We start from the raw sequence: 16,421 nt of genomic DNA, 5'->3' as shown, positions 1-16,421 counted from the left end.
CCGCGCGGCTTGTCTCTGGCTTGTGTGTTTTTCCACCTGTCAGTTTAGGGCTGTGATAGAGGCTGGCCTTGGGTTTCTGGACACCCCCCCCCCCCAGGTAGGGTCACCAGATTGGGACGGGGGTGGGGGTGGGCATCTAATCAGCTCTCCTCTTGGTGAAAATGGGGCCCGCAGTGAGCGGCCGCCCTTTCCTCCAGGCTTCCTCGGCAGTGGGAGGCAGCGGGGATGAAGGACATCGCGAGCCAGAGGGACCCGAGAGAGGGCCCGTCCGAACGGACAGGACTGGCAGCCCCGGAGTAGACCCAAGCCCTGCTCATCCAGTCGGGTGTCTCCTGGAGCGGATGATGCAAGGCGCCGCGACTCCCCGGCCCCTGTCATTTAACTCTCCCACCACTCCCCGTGTGAGCGCGCGTGCGGGGGCAGCTCTTCTCCTTCTCTGCGTCCCCCTGTTTCCCAGCCAGTCAGTGTGTCCTTTGGATTCATTTCTGGTGCCCAGGTCAGGATCTGTGTTGTTGGGTGTTTTTTTTTTTCTCCCTCTTTAAGTCTATTTATAATTTCCCAGTTGCTATTTTGGGTTCTGCTTAAGGGAAGATTCTATCCGCCCCAAGGAATGGGTTCCAGGGTGTGTTTCCTCCTCGGCAGGTGTTGAATTGAGTTCTTCAGATCCCCAAGTAGCTCTTAGGCAGGAGGGATAAAAGCTATTTTAGGGTAGTCACTGAAGTGGAGCTGTTAATCCTCTGTGGGTCCCTCCAGTTAAGAACACTTAGAGGTTAACCCTTTCCTTGCTGCAGGAGGGCTGTTTCTCCACAGCGTTTGAGAGGGTTGGGAGAACTCTAGTGCGGCAGCCAAAGGTGGGAACAGGCAACTCAATACAAAGGCAAAGATAATAGCTGCCTTTTGTTGGGTGCTTACTGCCAGAGAGGCCCTATGCTGAGCTCTTTGCATACCTGACTCACATAATCCTTACAACAAGCCTGTGAGGTTAGTATTTTTAGCTTTACAGATGAGGAAACAGGCTAATAATGGAGAAAGAACACAGTTTCTATAGAGATGATGTAACATCATAAAAACTAGTTTCATCAGAAGGCAGCGGGTATGATGGCTCACAACAGAGGACAGACAGGCTGGGGAGCAATTGGTCTCCTTTCAGCTTCCAAAGGGGGCCTACAGAGTTTTTAGCAGGCACTTGTATTTGTGGTACAGAGACTTAATAATAGAAGAGATGCCTCAAGTGAGAGAGCTCTGGCCCAGGAAGGTAAAGTAAAGAGGGACTGGTGAGAGGAGATGACTGAGGGTTAATTGTGAGGGGAAAAGGGGAAGGTTGCGTTCTGGGGAGATGTTGGGAAGGGAAGGAAGCTGAGGTCTGAAAAGTAACATTAAAGGGGAGGGGAAACAGTAGTCCTACTCAGGCCCCATGTGGGAAAGAGGCAGACACAAATTAGATGTCAGAGATGACACTGCGCGTATTCACACATTTTATATGTCAGATGCTTTCAGGAGTATTATTTCACTTAATCCTCCATGAGAATATTATAGTTAAGGATAATAAATCTCGATTTTATTAAAAAAAATTTTATAACCATTTATTTCAGCCAGATTGAGGTCGGGAAGCAAGATCTCAAATGTTCTCAATAAATCTCTATCTTAGAAATTGAGGAAACGGAGGTTCAGAGAAACAAAATAACCTGCCCATAGTTTCACAGCCAGTGAGTGGCAGCTCTTCTGATAGCAAGTCCAAGGTTCTTTCCACACTACCTCCCTCTTCAGATCAGGTGCCAGAAGGAATCTTAGGATGAAAATATACTGAGTTATACCAGTAACTGGGAGTGATTGTGTTTGTTTTATGGGAACAGGTTCTGTCAGCTTCTCTGTAGTTAAAGTTAGCATGTGAGACCAGAAGAGCAGCTTTGAAGGGAAGCAGAATTCTTTGACAGTTTTGCCAAGGAAGAACTGAAGGAATAGGCCTGACGTGAGAAAAGCTCAGGATTCCTTTGGAGGAGTGGAGTTTGCAGACAAAGGACAGAGGGTGAGAGACTAGATTCCCAAAAGGACTCCTTAAGGTAACACTAGCAGCTTTGGCCATCCAGCAGCTTTTCAATGACTGTAGGTAAGGACTTCCGCTGTGCCTTTTTAAAAGCTAGGGTGAGTAGGATCAGGGTGTTGGCTGTTTTCTTTTTAAAGCCATAGCCCCATTAAATGCAGATCAAGGCAAGCACATGGCTGCTGGCTTCCTCCTTTGGTTCTGTGAATACAACCTCATGAGCCTGTTTCCTAGAAGCCCATTACTCATACTAAATTGCTGTGTCTTGTTTGTGCTTGTTCAGGAGAACAGATGAGGTGGACGTGTGGGAGGTGGGGGATGTACTGTTCTCTTTCTGAGTTTGTGCGGAATTTCCAGGGCTAGGCTCCCCTCTCACATTAGCCAGGATGGTACAACTTGCTTCCCTCTGGCTGCCATTCCCAACTTTCCAGAGGTTGAAGTGCATGATTTCAGATATCAAGAGGAAGCAGAATTTGACTTTGAAGGTAAAGGAAATCCCCTCCAAATTAGACATTCAAACTTGAGCTTCCTATCTACTCAATTCCAAGGTACATAGTAATCGCTGATATTATAAACAGGTAATTCCACCCTTGTGAAGAAGGAGGATACTTAAACAATGAAAGCAGGACATCAGGGACCTTTGAGGTTTATAATGAAGCAGGTAAATACGCCTTGACTTGAAGGCTCAAGTGGGACTAGTTTTTGGTGCTACCTATACCTCACCAGCATGTGATTCATGCAAAGTGCAGCCACCTTTGTGCAGATCATTCTAGGCAAATCTCCACTCATGATGAGGAAATGTTTATCATATTACATTGCAACGTTTCTTCAACAAGTGGAATGGTTTCTGAACAGGACATACATAGCTCATGTTAATGATGAGCAAAGCTCTCTAGAGCATGAACCCGCTGATCCTATCATCTCGTTCAAGGCCAGTCTGTTGGATGAATGGTCACTGTAAGCAGCAGTTGCTAATGAGCTGAGCAAGCATTCTGTGGCTCACAGCTAGTGTGTATGGTTGGAGCCCTCCCCAGATTCTCGTGGACAACCCCCAGCTACCATCTCTGCTCCCTTCACATGGAAAGGTCTCATGACCATATTTTGGCATGACCTCTTCAAAGGGAATCCCTGTTACAGCAAATTGCATTGCAATTGGTACTCTTTGATGAGCTTGTGAATGTGAATGTGGATCTGTTATCCCCTTTTGAGTCAGTTTGGTAACTCCTGTCCTCTTCCTCTGAGTTGATGTCAGGAAAGAAGTACTGACACCTGCTCCAGCCTCTCCCCTCCCCAGTCCCTACCCCTTCTATTCAATAAAAGAAAGGAGCATACTTCAGGGTAATGGCTCCACACTTTGGAAGTGCTATAACCCAGTTTAAACCAGAACTTCCTGAGCCTTAGTTAAGCCTATGAGAATCAACTTATATTCAACGATTAACTTACTCATCTAAAAGAAAGTTGAGGGTCCTTTTCTAGGTGCTAGGTGTATGGAGATGAAAGAGATGATCTGAGCCCTCGAAGAATCAGAGTTTGGAGGAGGAGACTAAGTTCTAATGCAAGTATGTTGTTAACCTGCTCGTAATGGAGAAATGAATGTGCACTATGAAGGTCTATAGGAGGAGCCACTCAGCAACTTGGGGTATCGGACAGGCTTTGTTAAAGAAGCATGGTCTGGGCCTGAGAGAAAGACTCCGAGAAGCAGTGGAGGGCAGGATGGGACCAGCACTGGCTTAGTGGAAATGCTGAGTTGTGCTGTTGCCTCCTCAGGTAGAATCTCTTGATGTTGATGTGCTGCTAAGAAACACATCTGGCCCGGCTGGTGTGGCTCAATGGATTGAGCTTCGTCCCATGGACCAAGAGTTCCCCAGTTCGATTCCCTGTCAGAGCACATGCTCAGGCTGTGGGCTTGATCCCCAGTAGGGGGCATGCAGGAGGCATATTTAAAACAAAACAAAACAAAATCTGTCACAGGGGCTGACTTTTCAGGGTGTAAATTTCCTAAGTAAATTTCTGTTGCCTTTTGGGCATTTTATTGCTCCTTAACACCTCCACGAGTAGGAGAATTGTGGAAAGTAGTGGGTGAGGGGGAGTTAGGGTAAAGAGGAGGAAGAGGATATGCTGCAATCTCTAAGTTTAATGGAAAGGATGTGAAAGAGAAATTAGAAGAGAAAGTTTGGAGTTTAGGGCTTTTATTTCCTCAGATTATCTTGTTTCCAGTAGCCTAGGTGGTACTAATGAATAATGGTTACCACTAAGCATTTATTAGGTTCCCAGCCTTTGCTGAATGTTTTATATTATCTCATTTAATCTTCAGAACATTCTTATGATTTAAGAGATTACTAAGCTTATTTTGTATATGAGGAAACAGTTCAGGGAAGTATTTGGAAGGGCCGGGATTGGAACGGGGTTCTGTTTGTCTCCAGAACCCATATTTCCATGGTATTTGGCTCCCTAACACCAGATGTTCTGATGTTTCAGGTGAAGAGATTGTTTTCTGAAGGCTGCGTTGGAAGCTGTGACAGAGCAGAGAGCCTGTGTGAAGCCGATGGGGAGGCTTTCTGAGTAACATGGCCCTTCGCCATTAGCCTTGCCATGACCACATTTTTCACCAGCGTCCCCCCCTGGATTCAAGATGCAAAGCAGGAGGAGGAAGTGGGCTGGAAAATAGTTCCCAGGCCTCGGGGCCGGGAGGCGGAGAGTCAAGTGAAGTGCCAATGTGAAATCTCGGGGACACCCTTCTCAAATGGGGAGAAGCTGAGGCCTCACAGCCTTCCCCATCCAGAGCAGAGACCATATAGCTGCCCTCAGCTGCACTGTGGCAAGTCTTTTGCCTCCAAGTATAAGCTGTATAGGTAGGTGACACTCCCATACCTCTTCCTGTCCTGAGGTTCCCGGAGGACAAAGCCAGAGACTCCACTGCGTGTGGCAGAAGAGGAGAGGTTAATTTGGCTCATAAATGTGTCCTGAATTCCAACCATTTGGGGTCACTCACTTAAAAATAATGGTGGTGTTTTTTCATTCAAACACTAGAATATGTTGGGTTCAATATCAGATAGCCATGAACAAACTAGATTGAACATTTTTTTCTATACCAGTTTCCCCACTCCTGTAAGGTAACAGTGAAAATCTTAGCCAGAAATTAGGACTCCATCTTAGAACTTCAGAAGGTAGAGGAGATGCTGTGATCCAATCTATAAATTTTAAAGTGGAGGCTCAGAGTGGGGAAGTAACTTACCCAAGGTCACATAGCTTCTTAGGTACTACAGTGCCTCTTCTACTAAACCATCCAAATGATTACTTCTGTGTCTGTAGAGTCCCTGGTTCCTCTGGGTCAGTGGCTTTCCTGAAACTTGTAAGCCCAAGAACCCCTGCTGAAGTGAAATTGAATGTAAGCAGAGCAGCTTTGAAGAGAAAGGGGCCAGCTAAAAGCAATTTTGATTTTATCTTTGCTTTTCTATTAGAGGAACATGAACATGCCCTTTACAAATGAGATAAGCTGCCTGGTGCAGTTTTTTATCTATTCATCTATCATGATTGATTGAGCTCCTGGTATATACCAGGCACAGATAGATGGGAGTGCTGGCCCTCCTTGAGTTTACTGTCTTAATGTAGACAGAGAGCAAATAGGTAAATAAATGTATGAACAAGATGACCACAAAAAGCCTCAGTTCCTTCTCTGGAAAACAGTTGATAGGAAGGAGCTAAAACAGGTTACAGGGTAGTAGGTGCCCAGAATTGCCCACGTGACAGTTCTGTGGGCCTCAGGAACGCTTTGATTCTGTGCTCCTATGTCTTAGGTAGACTCCAGTTGGAGCTGTCCTGTTGGACCATCTTTTTTTTTTGAGAATTTTTATGTGTTTATTTGAACCAAAGTGATGATACATGCCGGGGAGTGTGAGCTCAAATGCTCCCTCTAAAACCGTCCTGGTGACAGTCTAGGTGACTGGGAGGCTGTAAGAAGGTCCGAGTCCAGGAGGCATGACCTCTGACTCCACCTGTTGTGTGATCTTGGGTGAGTCACCGAACCTCTGAGCTCCAGTTTCTTCACTTGCCAACCAAGGGAAGTGGGCTGTGGGTCACGCAGCACTTCTCGTCTGTTCTCATGTCAGTTCTGTCATAGGAGGTCAACAGTAATCCTCGTACGTGTGAGCATGAGAGGAATGGGCAGGTTTGATGCTCTTTAGGTAGAAAAGATCACTGGGTGCCATACTAGAGACAGTGGTGGCATTCCTAAGTGAGCCCAGTTCTCAAGAAGGTCTGTGTTTAAATGTAGTTTCTGCCACTTACTGGTGGGTGGGACTGCTCTATGCTTTCAGCCTCTTATGGGGAACAAGGTTAATGACTCAGCTCACACGGGGCCTAGCAAATGGTGGGCCCTAAAAGTCTTGCTGAGTTGATTCTGAATGTATTATGGAGCTCTGGATTGTAATTCCTAGACTCTGAGCTGTTTTCCAGCCAGCAGGGAGCAGGTAAACCAATGGACACTGATGTACCATGAAAACATTTAAAATATGTTGCTGGTTTACATGGCAAACAATTTAAGTGGTACAAATGGGCATGCAGTGAAAAATGAATGGTCCTCACATTTGAAGTCACTATTCTCCTCCCCAAAGGCACCCGGAGAGGTGAGAGGGAGGGTCAGTTTCTTATGTGTCCTTGCTGAGGCATTCAAACATGTATCCCTTTTTATTTTCACAAGGGATTGTATTGCATACATTATATTGAACTTCCTTTTTTGACTCAGCCCCAGATCAGGAAGTATATCTAAACTTCATTTTCCCTTTATTGTGTCATTTAAAAATTTTTAAATATAATTTATTAAAAGGAAATACATTCACATAATTAGAAAGGTACTAAAAGATACAATGAAAATGCTCCATCACACCCATAAGCCGCATGTGTCTTCTCACCAAAGGCAACCAGTGTTGTCAGTTTCTTTTATATCCTTCCAGAAATATTTTAAGCACATATAAGCAAACTTATACATATTTCCCTCTTTTTGTATGCATAGTGCCAGTCTATGTGCAGTCTTCTGTCTCCTTGCTTTTCCCCATTTACTATATTTTAGGAGCTTTTCCCTGTGGGTACATGGAAAGCTGCCTCATTTTTAAAAGTTGAGTTATTTTATGAATTTATTATAATTTATTTAACCAGTTCCCTATTGATGAACATTTAGGTTGTTCCTGATGTTTTGCTACTAAATATACAAGGCTGAAAGAAAATAGTATATACAGGGTGGGGCAAAGTAGGTTTATAGTGTGAGTACATGGAATAGTTTATTGTATTATTATTTATTAATTATTGTATTGTTTTTCATACAGACAACTGTAACCCTACTTTTGCCCCCCACCCTATATTTGATTCTTCAGGTGGGCAGAGATATCTAGAATATAGTTGGCGTGGTATTCCATCCATTCCATTGCATGGCCCTATCATAATTTTTATATCTAGTTCCCTGATAATGGGCACCTCAGTTGTCTGGCCAGCCCTTGTGATCTCGTCTTTCTTTTCCTCCATCCCTATCCCAGGCACATGGCTACCCACTCAGCCCAAAAACCACACCAGTGCATGTACTGTGATAAGATGTTTCACCGCAAGGACCATCTCCGGAACCACCTGCAGACCCACGACCCCAACAAAGAGGCTCTTCACTGTTCCGAGTGCGGTAAGAATTACAATACGAAGCTGGGCTACCGGCGCCATCTGGCCATGCATGCCGCTAGCAACGGTGACCTCAGCTGTAAGGTGTGCCTGCAGACCTTTGAGAGTACCCAGGCCCTGCTAGAGCACCTGAAGGCCCACTCACGCCGGGTAGCAGGGGGTGCCAAGGAAAAGAAGCATCCCTGTGACCACTGTGACCGGCGCTTCTATACTCGTAAGGATGTGCGGAGGCACCTGGTGGTGCACACAGGCCGAAAGGACTTCCTATGCCAGTACTGTGCCCAGCGGTTTGGCCGCAAGGACCACCTGACACGGCATGTCAAGAAGAGCCACTCGCAGGAGCTGCTCAAAATTAAGACAGAGCCAGTGGACATGTTAGGCCTCCTCAGCTGCAGTTCCACAGTCAGTGTGAAGGAAGAGCTGAGCCCAGTGCTGTGCATGGCCTCTCGGGACATGATGGGGGCCAAGGCCTTCCCTAGTATGTTACCCATGGGCATGTATGGCGCCCACATCCCTCCCATGCCCAGTGCAGGCATGCCACACTCCCTGGTGCACAACACGCTGCCCATGGGTATGAGCTATCCTCTGGAATCTTCACCTATCTCTTCTCCAGCTCAGCTTCCTCCAAAATACCAGCTTGGATCTACCTCATACTTGCCCGACAAATTGCCCAAAGTGGAGGTGGATAGTTTTATGGCGGAACTTCCTGGAAGCCTGTCTCTTTCATCCGCAGAACCCCAGCCCGCCTCACCTCAGCCGGCGGCAGCTGCGGCCCTCCTAGATGAAGCACTGCTCACCAAGAGCCCCGCCAACCTCTCTGAGGCCCTCTGCGCTGCTAATGTGGACTTCTCCCACTTACTGGGCTTTCTTCCACTCAACCTGCCCTCATGTAACCCTCCTGGGGCCACAGGAGGCCTGGTCATGGGCTACTCCCAGGCCGAGGCACAGCCCCTGCTCACCACATTGCAAGCTCAGCCTCAAGATTCCCCGGGAGCTGGGGGACCTCTGAACTTTGGGCCTCTGCACTCCTTGCCTCCTGTTTTCACCTCTGGCTTGAGCACCACCACCCTGCCTCGTTTCCACCAGGCATTCCAGTAGCCCCCCAGGAGGCCCTCAGCTCCGTCTTGAACTCTGTCAGGGCGCTTCAGTACCCGTCCGATCTGTATCCCCCATAAAGGCAGCTGAGCTTTCAGAGCTGGGTTCAAACAGAAAAAATCCAGTATCTGTATGGAGCACTTGGTTTGGGGGCTCAGGCTCCAGGATCAGTTCCAAGAGGAACTTTGAGCCCCAACCCCATGAAAAGATCACATACTATAGGACTTCAGGTGTTTTTACTTTTTTTTTTTTTTTTTATCTGAATCGGGAGCCACACTTAGTCCTCTCTTTCTCCAAAGTGTCAGAACCTCATTCTCTCTGGAGAAGGGGTGACCTGTTGGAGACACAGGGTTTCACTTTGGATGACCTCGAGAAAAATAGCCGAAGAAGCCGCCTTCTGGTCCCAACCTGCAGACCCCACACAGTTGGTCAGGCCCTGATGACAGAGGGTCACTTGGCTCCATCACCTGCTTCCAACCAGCGGGCAGGAGAGAAGGCCTCTATTCTTCCCCATCATCCCATCCCTCCTGTACCAGCACCTCCATTTTCAGTCAGTGTTGTCCAGCAACGGTACTGTTTACACAGTCGCTTCAGACACACCATTTCACCTCCCTTGCCGAGCTGTTAGCCTTAGAATGATTGCAGTGAACATTGTTTACACACCGTGAATTCATTCCCACCAGTCCATTCCAGTTGGCACCAGCTGGAACCTTTTGGTACCTGGTGTTAACTGGAGCCCTGTTTACAAGGCGGAGTCGGGTCTCGCTGACTTCTCTTCACTTGAGGTCATATTTTTCCCCTGTGGGGAAATAAACTGACTTTGGACTGCTTCAGTCTCTGCCATCTTCCATGACTGTATCTGTTCCTGCCTTCCTCAGCAGTGTCTGCAGGAGACAGGCAAGAAGATTGGAGCAGTTTTCTCACAGGTCTGCAATTCTACTTTCCTCCGAGTATACATCATGACCCCCTCATTCTCCTCTTGAACTGGGGAGGGGAAGAAATAAAAGGCATGCCCACTTCCATCACCTCCCCATTCCCTAACCCCCACCCTGAGCATCATGAGCTGTTATCATGAGTCTTAGAAGGAGGGGCTTCGGTTCTAGGCTGGTGTGAATAGCAAAGGAGAGGGTGTGAACCCATTTGTCTCCTAACTGTCCCTTTTCCAGGAAGTTGTGGAACTGTAGGAAGAGGAGTTTTCAGAAAGTTAGGACTGGGCAGATAGTTGAGTCCTAACTTATGGGTGCATCATTGCTTCCCACACCAAACTTTTCTTACCCACAGTGTCCCTCCTCTCTCCTCTACTTTGCAGATCCCTTGGACTCAGGGCCACTGTACATAGGCTTTTCTGCTCTCCATCAAAGAACTTCCACCTTCCTCTTGTGGCCCCCATCAGCTTTGCCCCCAATACTCAGCAAGATTACTTGCAACAAATGATTAGTTCTTCTGACTTGTGGGGCTCTCTGCCACAGACAGCACAGCCCTTGCCCATCCGAACCCCATCCCTGCTTCATCTCAGTTCTGCATGGGCACTCTTCCCACTCATGGAAGGGAGATAGCTCAGGGACCACCAATGTGGGACTCTCCTGAGATACCTCCACTCTGATTCAGAAACACACTTCTACCTCTTTACTGTTAACTCCTACAGATGCAGCCAGCAGTTTCTGGGCACTTCTCATGGCAGGTGCCTCGTGCTGGCTTCTCCACTAGGATTTCAGGACAAACTACCGAGGAACTGCCTCAGCCTCCTCCCCGTCCTCCCCTTCTTCCCCTTCCATCTAGATAACTTAGGTCTATCATCAGAAACTGAGCAGGTCCAAGACCCAGGCTTCTGCTTCTGCCCAGGCCAGTACTCTCTGTTTGAGGTGAAAGCCTTAAAATGTAGCTCTCTAGCCGTTCATTGGAAGCAATGTGGAGTGACTAAGCATGTTTTGATTTAGGCAGGGTATCTTGGGATACCTTTAAAAAATAAAACCAGATATAATATCTGGCAAGGTTGGAATCAGACTAGGTAATTTGCTTCTAAAAATTAGTTTCAGTGAGTCCCAGGGACTGATTAAGGTTTATTTTTAAAAAGCGTCCACCTTGGTACGCAGCCACCTCCTGCATGCTGTGCATGTTATTGGGACTCGTATTACAGGAAATGGTATGTGAGGATCCAAGCAGGACTCGGTGCTGCCATTCTCCTTGTCTCTGGTCTTCATCACTAGACCCAGTAACCCTTTACCACCTTCCCTGCACCCTTCCTTTACAGAGGAAAACGGGCCTCTGGCCACAGACTCAGGCTGTTAGGGGAGAACCCTCCTTTCTGCCTGCTCTTTCCTGTCCCTTCCTTGAATCCTCTCCGCCATTAGTGATACTGGGAAACTCATAGGACAGGCAGAGCAACTATTTAAAACCTTGTAATTGGAGCCTTGCCTCCTCCCCTTCTTTCCCTCCTGCTCCCTTTCCTCTTCCTCAGTGCCCTCACCACCTACAAGGAATTTCCCTATCACTGTGAACTTTGCAAATGCAGAGGAACATCTGCCTTTACTTTTTTTTTTTTTTTTTGACCATAGCCACCTAGCTGTTCCTTAAACCTTCCTTTCCATAATTTAAAAAAGAAAAAAAAAAAAGCCTTATTGACCTGGTTGTTCAAAGGATAAGAATAGCTTTATCCTCCACTCAGTACCAAACCCACTTCAGTACCCTTACTGAGGCCATGAAAGCCTGAGGGGCATGTGGCCGAGACCAAACGGGGACCAGGAAGAAGGGGTGATGCCCCCTTTCCCCACCATCTCCTCGAACTTCTGTCAGCGATGAGCTTCCCTGATTGGGGCAGACACCTCCCACCCTGTACAGTAGCTGGTCACCGTTGAGTGCGGTCCTGGGGGCCAGAGGATAGCATGCCAACTCTGTCAGCACCAAGGATCTGTGCACATCTCAAAGAGGTGAGAGGGAAAGGAGCACCAATGAGCCCCCCCCACCCCCAACCTTTTACAGATGGCATTTTGTTAATGAAAATCTAGGAAGCAGGTGTGATTACTTTTTTTGCTCGTAGATATTGTCCTAAGTTGAAATTCTCCTACTACCCTAAACTTTACCCTAGTAGCCCTTTAAATCCACCCCTTCTTTTTGGTAGTTGTTTTCTCCACCCCTCTCCTACCTCCCCTCTTTATCTAGGAGCTGTTTGTAAACACGACTTTTTTTTAAAACAATTTATATTGTACAGGATCAATATTTTACTTCTAACAAGGATATTTATGTAATAAACTTTGCCTTAGGCAGGTGTTGGCCAGAAAAATCCAGATTCCTCTGGGACCCCAGCCTGGCCTCTCCTGGAACTCTGAACCTGCTGTGGAAGGAATTGGCTGTGACCTTCACTGGAGAGTAGGGGGCTGTGGCTAGGGAAGAGGGTGTTGTGGTTCTGACAGGAGAAGGAGTCGTCATCATCTAGTGCCACTGTTGAGGTGTTTGGAAGAAGTGTTCTATTCCAATTTCTTTAGATATCAGCTGATTTTCTTAGCTGATTCTCCCCATATGCACATCTCCCCCTCTGAATATTTGGCACTAGAGCTCCTGAAACACCACTTCTCATACGCCCCCCCTCCCTCCCAGTGGTCAAGGCTTTGGAGCCTCTCTTTCGTAATGCCATATTATTTAAAGAGAAAGATACAAGACAAAAACCTTCTAGCACTTTGTAAACACAGTGAATAACCTCTTGGAGTATTTTTGGCTTTATATAAAACAAGGTTTTTAATTGTAAAATATAAGTGCCATTAGAAAATGCACAGGGCATATCTTTGTTAAAGTAGATTTTCAATGTTTTACAGAATTACATTTTCAAAAAAAAGTTTTTATAATGAAGTTGTTTATTAAAAACTTCTGAATGATGTGTTTGGAAGTTGTGAACCTATCTGATTGGGAAAGGGCTGGGGAGAGCCTGGGGGGAGAATTGGAACCTCCAAACATCTTTAGCATCTAAGGAGATGATGAGTATAGGACAGGAATGATCTACACTTTGGCACCTAGAAACTTTGCAATTTGAAATAAAAGATCTAGGGTGCCTTTGAGGTAAGTGGCATCATTTATCACTTAATCTTGGATGCAAAGGTCAGGAAAATCAAATCAGCTTAGTGAAATTTCATGAAACTGGAAACGCCAGATGTAGATTACTCTTTAGGTTAGGATTGATCCAGCAGTTCAGAAGGCTGATCTGAGCATTCTCATTTCTTCCTGCCCTATCTGTGCAGTTGTGACTGCATCCTCAGGGCCTACGAAGTGGCTTGTCCCTTTGTGTAGGAGTAGAAGCTGCTATGATTCCAGACCTGTTATTCTCACACGGTGCTGACCAGGAAAAGAGAGGGAGTCCTTTTATTCACAAAAACCCCAGGAAGCATCTGCTGTCTCATTGGCCTGGATGGGATTCTGTGCCATCCCCAAACCAGTCACCAAAAGCCAGTGACGACGGGAAAACGTGTTTCTCAGAGGAAATTTGGGGTACTATTATGAAGAATGAATGGATACTGGTTGTCCAAGAAAAATGTTATCCACTGCTCACGGTGCACAACTGGTAAGTAACAGAGCTAGGACCTGACCTTGCTCACTTGTGCCGATCCATTAGGTTCAGACAAACTGTTGCGAGGCTGACATGGCTTGGCCAGTCGCTAATAAAGGTAGTTATCACTATCCTGGGTCCCATCACTTGTGCTGAAATCCTCCCATCCAGGGCTCAGACTGAGCTTGCTTTTCTGTGGTCTGAAGCCAGTGTCCTTAGCCAAGCAGCGTAACTCTGGAGTCCAACCCAGGAGTCCAAGGGGCATTAACAAGCATTAATGTGTGTAACAGGTGTTTTGTATAAAAAGGGCAGTGGGCGGGCCCTTCATCTCTTTGGCCTTCCACTTGACAAATGTTCACTGTCCATCTCAATGGGTCAGATCTCTGGCTAGCGCCCCAGTGAAATCCACCTTGCCCTCTTGGGGAGTTTGTGCCCCAGGATGGGCCTGCGGGCTCAGACTATCTTACCCATTGCGCCAGGGGAGGATGAAGGCTTTCTGGAGGAGGTGGCAAAAATTCAAGGCAGAACAGGGACATAGGTATACTCACCTCCATAGGCTACAAGTTTTGAAGCCAAGACCACAGGAACACATGCAATTGTAGGATCAGGGCTTCAGGGACTGGTCCATCCAATCTCTTAACCCAGTGGTCGGCAAACCGCGGCTCGCGAGCCACATGCGGCTCTTTGGCCCCTTGAGTGTGGCTCTTCCACCAAATACCACGTGTGGGCGTGCACGTACAGTGCGATTGAAACTTTGTGGCCCATGTGAAGAAGTCAGTTTTCGGAAAGGAGATAGACGAAACAAGTATGCAAGACGAGTGTGGATGGGAGAGTTAGAAGGGGTCGACCTCAGCAAACGTACCTCAATCAGATTGAGGACGTTTTTAGCAAAGGCCAGCTTAGGAGTACCCTAATTAAGTTGATAACAAGGTACCTACCTATATAGTTTAAGTTTAAAAAATTTGCCTCTTAAGAGAAATTTCAATCATTGTACTCTTGATATTTGGCTCTGTTGACTAATGAGTTTGCCGACCACTGTCTTAACCTATTCAAGCACAGACACACCCTGCACTTCAGACTCGAGTACACCTTTGTGAAATGTTTGGTACAGAGCGGAGGGGTAACCCCAGAGTCTAAGTCAAATTGTCTACCTTTCAGCCTACTGGCCCAGAAGGGCCCAGCTGGTGGGGAGGAAACCAGGCAGATGCCACTTGCTCCCTGGTTGGCAGTACTTGAGACCCTCCCTTGCCCCGGAACCTTTTACTCTGACCTTGTTTCTCCTTTCTTCACATAGTTTGAGCACCTCCATGTGCTCGTCAATTGTCAATTACTGTCAATTCAGCACGCAGTTTGGTTGCAAGGGATACCTCTTGAGCCCCTCTGCATACGCCTGAGTAATTTATCCAGTGCAAAGCTGCCCCAAAGCCGCAGAGGACTGAGGGCACCTGGAGACTCGCACCTGCCCACCGCAGATGGCGGGAACGGTAATCGCCTGGCCTGGCAGCTGTGATGGAAGATTCTGTCTATAACCGGGGGTTGGGCTTGACCCCTGATGCTTACTCAGGGCTGCTCCTTGCTTGGTACACCCCCGCACTTCACCACCAGCGCCTTACTAATACGCAGCCAGTTCTGTCTGGCACCTGATGTTTCATCCCCACCGCGAAGTTCCCTGCTCCTCCGCCAGGCCTGGCCCTTTGCGACCCCAGCCTACCCTCCTCTGTCTCTTCCTCCCCACCCTACCCCGCCTCCCCTCTCGTAGCCGGGCGACCCTAGCGAATCACATCCCAATAAGAGCGCGCGAGGGAGTTGGAGACCACACGTTCCGCCAGCCGCCACTCTCCAGGAGTCCCCTGTGTTGCCCGAACTCCCCCCACCCCTCACCCCCCAGACCCTTCAGGCCAGAGGCTTCTGCAGGTGAAGGCGGAGGAGGGTGCGGAAGTCCTGGAAACCACCGCGCGCCTGCCGCCTGGCCTTGGGGGCTTGGGCGCGAGAAGCAGGGGAATGCGGGCACCCAGACTCGCAGCCGCCCTGGGACCATCTCGCCAGGTCCTGGGAGCCGGGGAGCGGCCTCCGCAGCGACTGATCGTAACCTGGAAACCGGCCTTGTTGGGGGTGAGGCCGCAAAAGCCTGTGGCGCAGAGGGGTGGGGGGCTCGTGCTGAAGCGGGGCGGGAAGGCGGAGGAAGTGATTATTGAGGAGGGCGCCATCTTCTTGGAGGAGGCCGATTGGGGGGTGCAAGAGCAGCAGGAGGCAGAGAAGCTGGAGCTAAGGACGGAGGCACAGGAAGGACCGGTAGCTCTAAACCCTGATGGCCCAGTTATGGACCCACTGGGCCATCCAATGGGAGCTGGAGGCCATGAGTGCCCAGGCCGACTGGGCCTATCTGCAGCTGGAGCGCAGGTTTGGGCGCATGCACCTCGCCCTTAGGAGCTTCTTCATCCAGAATATTCCTGGCTTCTGGGTCACCACCTTCCTGAGCAACCCGCAGCTGTCAGCCATAATTAGCCCCATCCCTGTCTGCTGCTTTGTCCCACGTGCACCTGAAAAATTACTGTGTGAGTGAATGACTATTCAGATGTGTCAGAGTGTTATGCTGGGCTCTGTCAACATGGTTCTTTTTTTTTTTCTTTTTTTAAAAATATATTTTATTGATTTTCCACAGAGAGGAAGGGAGAGAGACAGAGAGCCAGAACGATGAGAGAGAAACATCGACCAGCTGCCTCCTGCACATTCCCTCCTGGGGATGTGCCCGCAACCCAGGCACATGCCCCCGACCGGAATCGAACCTGGGACCCTTCAGTCCGCAGGCCGACGCTCTATCCACTGAGCCAAACCGGTTTCGGCAGTCAACATGGTTCTTACCCAAGGATTTCAGTAGGGCAGAGAAAAGTGGGGGCAATGAAGGGTGACCTTATTATAATTTGTCATTTAGCTGGAACACATCTGGGAGTGAAAGGGACATTACTAATAATTACCCTGGGACAAGAGGCCTAACTGGCACATAATGGTCATCTCAAAGAGAGAGAACCCAACTAGAGTCCAGCTTGGCATACAGCTCACCCCAACTGTGTGTGATGTATGTGGTCACAG

General features: G+C 48.1%; 1 protein-coding gene across 1 annotated transcript; it reads left to right on the top strand.

Moving 5' to 3' along the window:
• Positions 1 to 4,633: 4,633 nt before the first annotated feature.
• On the top strand, positions 4,634 to 11,384 carry PLAGL2 (PLAG1 like zinc finger 2; the record flags this gene model as incomplete). Its single annotated transcript, XM_081096992.1, has 2 exons — positions 4,634 to 4,893; positions 7,570 to 11,384. The coding sequence occupies 2 exons, from the start codon at positions 4,634 to 4,636 to the stop codon at positions 8,798 to 8,800; spliced, it is 1,491 nt and encodes a 496-aa protein (XP_080953118.1). The 3' UTR covers positions 8,801 to 11,384.
• Positions 11,385 to 16,421: the final 5,037 nt, after the last annotated feature.

Source organism: Myotis nattereri (assembly GCF_964212035.1).
Source record: "Myotis nattereri genome assembly, chromosome: 8".
In the NCBI taxonomy this organism is placed as follows: Eukaryota; Metazoa; Chordata; class Mammalia; order Chiroptera; family Vespertilionidae; genus Myotis; species Myotis nattereri.
Note: the sequence above shows the minus strand (reverse complement) of the source record. Positions and strands in the feature narration are given on the sequence as shown.